At 46.2% G+C, this 11,149-nt stretch overlaps 1 protein-coding gene across 4 annotated transcripts in view; it reads right to left on the reverse strand.

Annotated features, from left to right (window-relative positions):
• SLC37A3 (solute carrier family 37 member 3) overlaps positions 1-9,742 on the reverse strand; it is a 42,158-nt gene extending 32,416 nt beyond the window's left edge. The window contains exons 1-3 of one of the 4 annotated variants that reach the window (XM_054564549.1): positions 9,607-9,712; positions 1,330-1,556; positions 833-994 (exon numbers count right to left, since the gene is read on the reverse strand). In XM_054564549.1, coding sequence (XP_054420524.1) covers positions 833-921 — 89 coding nt within the window. In that variant the 5' untranslated portion in view covers positions 922-994; positions 1,330-1,556; positions 9,607-9,712. Of the gene's footprint in view, positions 1-832; positions 995-1,329; positions 1,557-9,296; positions 9,452-9,606 lie in introns of those variants that run through there. The other 3 variants (XM_054564550.1, XM_054564552.1, XM_054564551.1) reach the window with 3 other exon arrangements.
• Between the last annotated feature and the right edge of the window lie 1,407 nt (positions 9,743-11,149).

An 11,149-nucleotide genomic window follows, 5' to 3' on the forward strand; every position in this document is an offset into this window, starting at 1 on the left:
AGTGGCTGCTCACTGCACTAGCCATTCACAGTAGCTTTTCCCTGGACTCCTGACTCTTCCTCATACTGCTGCTCCCCCCAACCCCTCTCAGATGGATCCCCCCTAAACCAAGCATCCAAAACTGCCTATCACCTCTTACATAATTAGAGAACCATCTCCCTCATTTCTACCTTAAAATAAAACAAATAAAAAACCATCATCCTATCTGTGGTACCTTCAATAAAGAAGAAAATCTATTCAGAAGAAATAGTCAAAACAGTTGAGACACAGGGTTATGAACAACACGCCCCAACTCCAAAAGGCCACTGAGGGCCACAGACTCATCAACACACACAACGCTGCGGTCACGCTAGCGCGTCGGGTATCTCCCCCGTTAGTCGAGTTCCTCACACCTGTCTCACGCCACCTTTCCTGCTCAGGGAGACAAAGGGCAGTCCCTGAATATGCCCTTTGTTCTCAAGCTCTTGGTTTTAACAAATAAAGGCCATTATATTAGGTCAGGGTTTCTCAACCACAGAACCCCTGACATTTTGGGCCCCCAAATTCTCTATTGTGGGCGGTTGTCTTGTGCATTGTAGGATGTTTAGCAGCATCCCTGGTCTCTACCCACTAGATGCAAGTAGCATGACAACCAAAAATGTCCCCAGACAGTGCCAAATGCAGGCAAAATAGCCCCTCAAGAACTGCTGTACGAGAGCTATCGAAAAGTACCCGATGAAGAGCTAGTCTGTTTCATGAGAGCCCACCAATCCCTGCACAAGCATCGCCGTGCAAAAAGCATCCCCCTCCAGGGCAAAACAACACCAGGAGGACAGCGCAGCAACCCCCGCACCTGAAGAAGGTGAGCAGGAACACGACGACATGATGGTGGCTGAGCCGGGACAGCAGAGTTCCTCTGCGAAAAAGGTCCGGCCAGGCCATGTTCTCCCCGACCTTCCTTCCAGCCTTCGACCTTCAGGTTTGGACAGTCAATGACTTACACCATTTCTTCCTTCTGGAAAGGCAAAGCACATTATTAACATTACTAAAAACAGGCATGTTATCCAAAAATTGAATTATTTAGACTTAGAAACAGTCAACATATAATCAGGCCTTGAAAGAAAAATCATGTGCACTAGCTGACACCACATGGATAATTATACTTTATAGCAGTTAGCTAGTCCTTTAACCAAAAATAAAAAAAAAAGTATCCTTGACCAAACAGTCCACCCTAATAGAAAGAACTCTCATACAAGCTGACTTTTTTAAAAAAATCACTCATTTTAACAGAAAAAAAATGAGCAAAGATAATGGACAACTCAGAAGAAATGAAACGGCTATAAAACTTACCAAATAAAAGCTCCAATCTCACTAGTAATATAAACAATGGTACTGAAAGCAAGAAAATGTTTGCATAGTGGAAACAGATCGATGTCAATGCGCCTCAAGGCCCAAACGGTGTGTGACTCTCACAGGATGTCGGCGGAAGCGAAGAGGAGTGCAGTGTTACCGGAAGACAGCCGACCGAGTTCACCAAGAGCCTATGGCCCAAAAATTCTATTTCCAGGGACCTATCCCTAAAGAAATACAAGACGTATTCAGGTCTAGTAAACAAAGTTAGTCTTCACAAAGTGTCAAAGGAGCTTTTTTACTTTAAAGAAATGACCTTGTGTCCGTCAAAAGGGAACAGGGGAGAGAGGCAGCCCCCTGCCCCGCCACCCGCCGTCTCTCTCCACTACTCGCAAAGAGAAGTCCCCCCTGAAAGCGGCGCCCGGGCTCTCTGACGGCCGAGAGGAACCACGCAGAAAGTAAGCATCTGCGCTTAATGTCTCCAGTCAGGAGTCTGCAGAAACAACCTAAACATGAAATGAGTGGAATGGTCAAACAAATTATTGTATATCCATATGGCCGAGTATTTTATGATCACCTAACACAACGGACTAATTTTTTAGTACTATGAGAAAATGTCATATAAAAAAGTAGGCTATGACATAAATCATCTCTATGTTTACATAATATTGACAAAGAAATAAGAAATAGACTAGTTCTCCTAGGTAGTAGGATTATGGGTAAACTTAATTTTCTATATACTTTCCTAAAAATTCTACAATAAATGTGTATATTACTTTTATAATCAAGAGGGAAACATCCACAGCACTGGAAAAGTCCTATAACTGATCTGCATATTAGGAAAAAATTACATTAACAAAGTGACTTGTATGATAAACACACTACAACAGTGAAGGCAGGAGACAAACTCAGGCGCTCCCACTACTAACACTCGCAAGTCACAGAGCTTTGCTTTCAAGGCTGCTCTCTCTGCAACTGCTAACATACTCCCGTTTCCACTCGCCAAAGCTTGGTAGATGTGTCCAAACTTTAAATGCTGAGAGACCCAGACTAAAGGCCAGTCTTCATAAACATTACATCTGTTTCACTCTCTAGCTATGAGCCTTTGGACATGTCAATCTCTATGAATCGCAGATGGTGTCCTGTAAAATGGCCTCTCTTCTAACGGTTATGTGACTAAGATAAATAATGTATGCAAGGAATTAAGATGATTATTTTACTCACTGATCTGCCCAGGATTAATCCCACATCACCAGAATGTAACTAACTTCACTCACCCATTCTCCCTGAAAAATGTTAACAAAATTATGAGCTGGGTAAAACTATAAAATTCCATTTACACAATGTAACCAACTTTCTGTCTGTAATTCCAGGAAGTTATAAAAACGAGAGCTATTAGTGTGACTGCTAAATTTACCTCCATCCCCAAAATTAAACATGAAATCCAAGTGGAACAACCAGAAGCTTTAACCATTCTTTATACAGCATAGCTCTGTGAACACACTCACACCTCAGGAAAGGTTATGGGTTATGAAATTCAGTAATTTATCAGGGAAAATAATTCCAAAAATGCACACTCCAAGAGATTAGAACTGCATCACTTCAGCAACAGTGGCTGTGTTTTGGGGGTGTACAGTTACATTAACAGATTTAATAACAAACAAGCTGTTTGAGACCATCTGCATTTAGTTTCTAAATAAAGCACCTTGCCCTGGCTGGTGTGTCTCAGTGGACTGAGCACCAACCGGCCTGTGAACCAAAGGGTCACCAGTTTGATTCCTAGTCAGGGCACATGCCTGGGTTGCAGGCCAGGTCCCCAGCAGGGGGTGTGCAAGAGGCAACCACACACTGATGCTTCGCTCCCTTTCTTTCTCCCTCCCTTTCCCTCTCTCTAAAAGTAAATAAATAAAATATTTTTTAAAAATAAAAATAAAACACCTTTTCCTTGGCTGCAGTGATAAGGGAGAAAAGGCTTAATAAGTACATTGGGGAAATGGTTTTAAACATTCACTTGCTATTGGCAGAATGACTCTTGAAATAAATACTATTATAACATCTGGTCCTATGTAATTATAATAATAATAATACCTTGCCTTTCTATACCCTCCATCACAGGAGTAATTTCTAATCCTCTATGAGCTCTGGGCGGAGGGAAACAAGAGTTTCCGCCAAGTCCAAGCCCATCCAGTACATCCAACTTCCAGAAGACCTTTTCCCTTCCTGCTCTGCATGCAGGCCGAACAAATGTCTCAATTTTTCAAGTGTGGGTAATGCTGTTGTAATTAATAAAGTCAAAATTCATTTAAGTAGCTTGAATTCACAGTAGGTTGTCATTTAGTATTTTCTTAGTCAATGGCTATTGAACATACATACAACTATAACAAGAGAACAAGAATTGTCTTTTTAAAAAAACACCTTATTAAAAATAAGATCCTTGCCATCGAAAAAGATCCAAAACCACCGAACCATGTTTTACTTTTCAAAGCAAGGTAAAAATCACTAACTCATCTAATTTGTAATGAAGCTTGTTTTGGGTTCTCGAAGATCAGCCATACGAGGTATTTTCCAGATGGAACATGCTGTGTAATCACTGTTGAATGAAAGATGGTTTTGCATGTAACACGTCCAGATAGAAGGCAATCTTCCCCTTATAAACACTGCATTGGAACACAAAAGATTCTAAAATTTTTACTTTCTATAGCTGCTTAGAGTCCATTCTAACACAAACAGTAAAACCTGCAGTTGCCCCGTGGCAAGCTGACCGCCGCAGAAGTAGGCTGCAGAGTGGAAGGCGGGGGGGGGGGGGGGGGGGTAGTGGGGGGCAGGAGAGGCAACGACACAGGCAAAGCATCTAGCAGACACCTCCTGAGGCCCAGCCTTCACCCGGCCCAGCCTGTTACCACACTCTGGGTATCTACACACTCGTGCAATAAACTTTGTTATAAAGTAGCCAACTCCTGCTTCCCCATACAATCCGAGTCCTCCAAGGTCTCTCAAAAAAAAGGGCAATCCTTCTTTTCCTCACAAACCACAGCTTCTTTGAAACTCACACCCTGGGCTTTACTGCTGGGCACGGCGCCGACGGCGTCACCCTCTGATCCCCCACCACTGCCACGTGCCGCCGTGTCCCCGCACACAGCGCCTGCTTCACTCTCTCTCCACCACCAACTGCACCTCATTTCACACCCTTGGGGTGATCGATCGATCGATCAATTGATCGAGTCCGGATCCGTCCAGTCCCGTCGTCTTCACACCACTCATCTTTTCCTCTCTCCCACAATAAAAACCTACTCCTGGTCAACACCTAGTCCCTGTCATCACCGGTAAGTGCATCACCTCCTCAAACTGGATTCCAAACACCCTCTCCTTCCAGAACTGCTTGTTTTCATTCACCGCACCTGGCAGTCCTTTCACCTCGGCAAGCCTCCTATAGCTCGGTCACCTCGCCGTTTTTTCCTTATCCATTATCCTCCTCTTGTCCTCATTTCCTTCTTTACCAACTCAGAGTCCGAACCATCTCCCTTAGGGGACATTACTTTTGCTTGCCTCTGTCCTCTTTCCGTGCGCCCAAGCAGTGGGGTTTGGCCAGAGAAAAATCACACAGGCCGCTGGTTTCATTTTTTAGATTCAAAACCACAAACCTCAAAGAGCGCGCAATACTGCCCAGCAAGTTTCCACTTCCCTAATCATCTCTGCCTTCTCAACCTCTAAGACAGCGATCTCACATTTCTCTCCGTAAGCTCCCAGCTCTCTCCTCTCCTCCCACCCAGGGCCACGGCTCTCCGCCAGCAGCAGCTCCCGGATCTACGGCTCTAGCTCAGACGCTCGGCCCCCACGTCCCTCCGCCTCTAAAACAACCCTCCACCCTCCCGCCCCCACCGCGCCCGACCTGCGCAAACAGTGTCACCATGGCTCCGCGTTGCCCAAGGTGAGCAGGCCTTACCCTTCATTTCTCCTTTTCTCTCAGCTTCCACATACAACCCATTATGAAGCCCAGTCTCTATAACCTCCAAAACACACCCCAAGCCCCCACTGCCACCACCAAGACAGGCCGCGGGTGTCTCCCACCGAGCCGGCCACGCGGCCTCCTGCACGGCTTCCCTGTTTCCACGTGTAGCCCGCCCCTCATTCCCCTCGCACCAGCCAGGAACGCACCCTACCGCACGCATCAGCGGCCACTCCTCGGGTAACAGGCTGCCGTGGCTTCCCAAGACTCAGCTAAAAACGCACGACTCTTTGCCACGGCCTCCCAGGCCTGCGTCGGCCGGTGCTCTGTCGCGAACCAGGGAGGCTACGGGGTGGGGAGCAGCGGACAGCTGGGGTTGGCAGAAAAGGGCTAAGGATGAAGGAGGGGCTGTCTGGGCAATAACTGGAAAGCCTGGGCTTAATAATTAGAAATATCTCACTTTAAACTTAGAGCTATAACTCCAGGAGGGGAAAAAATGCCCCTGAGTAGTAACAGTGGTTCTCTTACATACTACGCTCAAATGGATGCGCATCAGATGGGCAATTACTTCACTCCCCAGCCTGTTTTTACGTTTGCAAGGTACAAAGATTATGTGTCCTCAAAGCGTAGAGATGTAGGTGAAAATGTTAAAACGGCAGTTGAGTTCACCGACTCTGACAGCATCGTCTATGCTGTACTTTAGCACCCCGGTGCTCAACACTGGCACAAGTATCCTTGTATCCCACAGTATCTCACTTGAAGCCATTTGCCTACACCACGTAAGTCCTTGTATTCAAAACTGAAGTTTCCCTGCCATTGTTCCCTCTTCTGAAATTGCTTCACTACCACAAATGTAAAATACCTGGCACTTGTCCATAAAATTCTCTCATCTTATTCTGGGGTTCCTCAAACCACATCCTTCCTATTTTGAATACATTCCAAAACAACTAGTTTTCAAGATAAAGCCTTTCCCTCGCCTAGACAATAGGGACAAAACGGACCCTTCAGTAACACACTCGATCCCGACAGCAGGAGGGCTACTCGGCAGTGCACCGAGTTTACTTTTAAAGTACTACTTCTGGGTCATTTTCTGAAGGCAATCAAAGGTTAAGAGAAGAATGACGTCATCTGAAGGCACATGTGGCCCACGACAAGGCATAAAGTTCGAGCTGGAATCCAAGACCCTCCACTTAAATCCTTTGGTCCTCAGTGTCCTTATTTAAAGATCAAATGAGATAATTTAGAGAGAGTCCCTAGCACAGAGCTGGGTACACAGTAAACGGTCCACAAACAGGACACAGGGTTGGCGAACACGCGGAGGCTCCGGGAGAGTGGTGCAGGGCACCCAGGCTCCTTGCCCTTTTCCCACATCTCACCCATGCATCTCTTCCACCTAGCTGTTCCTCCGTTATATCCGTTTACAGTAAACCAATGATCTGTTTTGGTTTTGAGACACAGGCATGCTGATGAATTATTTAAAAGATATAATAACAGACTTCGGTCAAGATAGAGGTGTGGGTAGATATGCTTAGCCTCCTCACGCAACCACAGAAAGAATTACAGCTAAACCTCAAAACAAGTAACACCCAGAACCGTCAGAGTTTCGAGCTGTATGGAAGTCTGACGACCAAGGATTTAAAGAAGCCATATTCATCCAGACGGGTAGGAGGGGCAGAGACACAGTGTGGGGCAGAAATGCGGTCCCCACATTCACCTGTGGTGGATAAAAATTGGGAGGGATATTTTGGGAGCTAGCAATCGCAGCCCCAGGCCGGACCGCACAGCCCAGAGTTCCAGCACCAGGAAGATAAACCCCCATAACTTCTGGTTGTAAATACCAGTGGGGGTTGAGGCAGTGGAAGAAACTGCTGGATTTTCAGGAGACTCTGCTTAAAGGATCCACAAGGACTTAAAACATACACAGACCCTCCCCCTCTGGGATGCAGCACTAGGGCAACAGGTGGAAAAGCGCCTGTCACACAGGGCGAGTGCCAGGCAAACCTCCAGGGTCCAGGCAGCAGCACTGTCCCCTCTCCAAACCCTCCCCCCACACAAAGCCACCAAGTGGTGAAGTGGGTTGTGGCCCCCAACCCCTCAGCGATCACCTAAGGCTCCACCCCACACAATTTACAGGTGTGTATTCTACAACAGGCCATGCTACTAAGACAGGGAGTCAAAGCAGCTCTACCTAGTACACAAAAACCAACACAAGGGGGCTGCCTAATCAAGGAGACAAAGAAATATGGCCCAGATGAAAGAACAGAACAAAATCTCAAAAAAGAACCAAGATAACCAACCTATCAGATGCAGAGTTCAAAACACTGGTGATCAGGATGCTCAAAGAACTCACTGAGCACAGCAACAAAATAAAAAAGTCCTAGGAAGAAATGAAGGTTACACTAAGTGAAATAGAGAAAAATCTGCAGGGAACCAACAGTGAAGGGGATTAAGCCAGGACTCAAATCAATGAGATGGAACATAGGAAGAAATAATCATGCAACCAGAATAGCAAGAAGAAAAAAATTAAAAAGAATGACGATAGTTTTAGATGCCTCTGGGACATTTCCAAACATACCAACATCTGAATCACAGGGATGGCAGAGAAAGAGCAAGAAATTGAAAACTTATCTGAAACAATAACAAAAGAAAACTTCCCTCTGTTGGAGGAGGAAACAGACAAGTCCAGGAAGCACAGAGAGTCCCATACAAGTTGTACCCAAAGAGGCCACACCAAGACACATCGTAATTAAAATGCCAAAGGTTAAACAAAAAGAGAGAATCCTAAAAGCATCAAGAGAAAAGCAGAGTTACCTACAAAGGAGTTCCCCTAAGAGTTTCAGCTGACTTCTCAAAAGAAACCTTGAAGGCAAGAAGGGACTGGCCAGAAGTATTCAAAGTGCTGAAAAACAAGGACCTACACCCAAGATTAGTCCACCCAGCAGGGTTATCATTTAGAATGGAAGGGCAGATAAAGTGCTTCCCAGGCGAGGTAAAGCTAAAGGAGTTCATCATCACCAAACCGTAATTACATGAAATGTTAAAGAGACTTATTTAAGAAAAATATCAAAACTACGAACATTAAAATGGCAACAAATTCACAACTACCGACACTAAATTTAAGGGGGGGGGGAACCTAAGCAAACAACCAGAACAGGACCAGAATCATAGAAATGGAGATCATATGGAGGGTTATCAGCTGGGAAGGGGAAAGGGGAGAATGGGGGAAAAGGTACAGGGAATAAGAAGCATAACTGGTACATACAAAATACACAGGAGGAGGTTAAGAATAGTATAGGAAATGCAGAAGCCAAAGAACCTATATGCACGACCAATGGACATGAACCAAGGCAGGGCGGGCAGCGGGGGGCATTGCTGGAGGGAATTGGGGTAACCAGTGGAGGGGGGCAAAGAGGAATAAATTGGGACAACTGTAATAGCATAATCAATAAAATATATTCTTAAAAAATAACAATTCATGTAAGGATGTTATCAATGAACTTATATTATCAATATTTCCAGATCTTGAATATAAGAGAGTGGCAAATGATCTTTAGGGGCCTTCCTGTCCTATTTATTTTGAGATAAATAGGATAATTCATCTACTTCTATTTAAAATTTTGGTATAGAGAATTAAAAAATGGGAAAGAAATAATTCAAGCACCAAGGCATTGAAGAAAGAAGGTGGCAATTAAAAATGAGATTTTGATCGTCCCAGGAATTTGTTCTTGTCGCTATAAACATTTCAGTGAAGTTACTACGACATCACCCACAATCTTACATTTCTGAAAGCCTCGAGGACACATTCCCATTGTCCTCTCTCCGTCAAAAGTGAAAATAGACCCCACTCTGCAAATGAGAATACTGAAGGAATGACGAATAATTAGTTTAACCAAATTCCTTGAATGCGAGCAGTGTTATCAAAAAACAAAAGCTAGAATCTCCACTAACCCTCTTCTTCCTCTTTGGTCTCCGTATATCCTTTCCAAAATAGTCCCCACCCTGCCTGAAAAGTATCCCTTACCTGGGCTAAACTACGAGACTGCACAAGAGCCCCCGCCGCCACGCGGGCCGGGCCGCCCGCTCTCCCGTGGGCCCTCCCGGAGCCTCGGCTGCGGTCCTCGCCCGCCGCGCCAGGCCCCGCAGCACCGGGGGCCGAGGGGCCAATCTCGGGGGTGGAGGGAGCAAGTGGCTGGCCGGCCCAGCCGGCGACGCCACACCCACCGGCCGCCGCCCTCCAAATCTCCGCCTCATCCCTCGGACCTGCCCGCCCCAGGGCGCACCAACCCGCCGCCCTAAGCCGGGTTCCAGCCCCTTCTGAGCGGCTTGCGCACCCGAGACCCGCAGTGATCGCTGCTCTCCGCCCCGCCTTCCCGTTCACTCCGCTCGGGTCCGTTGCCTGCCGGCCACCTTCGCCTCCCCCACCGCCTCCGCCACCGCCGCCACCTCACCCCCGGCCCTGCGGCCAGGGTTTCCGGGCGCCCACGTGACCCGCGAGGTCCCCGCGGCATGCTGGGAGTTGTAGTCCCACCGCAAGGGCCCCGGGGACTGGATGGGTGGGGCTGCTTCCTGTGGCGGGCGGAGGTCCCTGGGGACCTGGCTGCTGAGCGGGAATGCAGTTCAGGAATGTTAGGGGGAAATCCGTGAAGGAGAAATGAGATATAACCTCTCGAGGAGGGGAAGTGATGCATACATCACCTTTTTTTCCAAAAAGCTCTATTATGCTCTTTGTTTTCATAGACAGCAACGTGTTGCTAAGTGTACTACTGACCTGCCACAGGGCATGGGCTTTAGATTGTTTAACTAAGGACCCACAGCCTACCGCTATCACTCACGGTTCTACGTCCCACCCCACCCACCCAAACAAATAAATGAAAGTTCAGAGCCTGGCAGCCTTGACCGAAAATTTAAAGCCTTACAACACTCAGCTTGGACAAAGTTTTCTCTGTCCTCCTGGGTTGCTTTCGACTGTTGGGGAAATAGAATTAGGAAAGAAAACAAACTCCAATCCAGGAAACGTCTCCACAAAAGCAGGAGATTGATTACAAAACAGTTTTATTATTGAATAAGCTTTCATCCAGAATGTGATGCATCCCACTGGCAATGCACTAAGATTGCAAATAGAGAAAGGCATCTCCCGTTTCATAGCCACACCCTCACAGCCAAGCCAGTACAACCCAGTACAACCGTGTTCTCAAGATAATCACTAGCCCTCAAGTAAGAGCACTTGACAGGACTTGTCACACGCAGGTCATCCCAACTTTATTACAGTAACTGGAGAGGCTGCCTGTGTTGGCTTATCCAGAAGAGAAATAAAGTTCTCATAACTTTAGGACAGGACACAGTTTTGCAGATGGGAGCAAGGTGCCCACCAAAGTTAGGCTCCTGCCCCCACACAGGAACTGAGAGGCAGGGACACTATGTCCCTGCATGTTCGCTTTTCAAAGACGTTTGCCAGGGCCTGAAGGAATGTTCCTGAGTTATGAGACTAGCCACAGGTTATCATTTGGCCATTATAAAGATATACATGTATTTGAAAAGGACACAGAAAGAAATTTTGAAAGAAAAGAAAGAGAGGGGAATTTATGCAATGCAGCAGTAGTTGTGTTTCCAGTCACCTACGGGTGTAGCTGGGGAGATGTAAACAATAAGTCAGCCAAAGTTTTCGCCTTTATTAAAAAAAAAAAATACATAGTAGGATATTACTCAGATTTAAAAAGGAAGGAAATTCTGATACGTGCTCAATATGGATGAACTTTGAGAACATTATACTGAGTGAAATAAACCACACACAAAAAACCAATATTGGGTGATTCCATTTATGTGTGGTAATCTAGGTAATCAAATTCATAGGAACAAAAAGTACAACAGTGGTTA

Source organism: Pteronotus mesoamericanus, unplaced genomic scaffold (assembly GCF_021234165.1).
Source record: "Pteronotus mesoamericanus isolate MK-2021 breed Mesoamerican mustached bat unplaced genomic scaffold, CSHL_Meso_final scaffold_85, whole genome shotgun sequence".
NCBI lineage: Eukaryota > Metazoa > Chordata > Mammalia > Chiroptera > Mormoopidae > Pteronotus > Pteronotus mesoamericanus.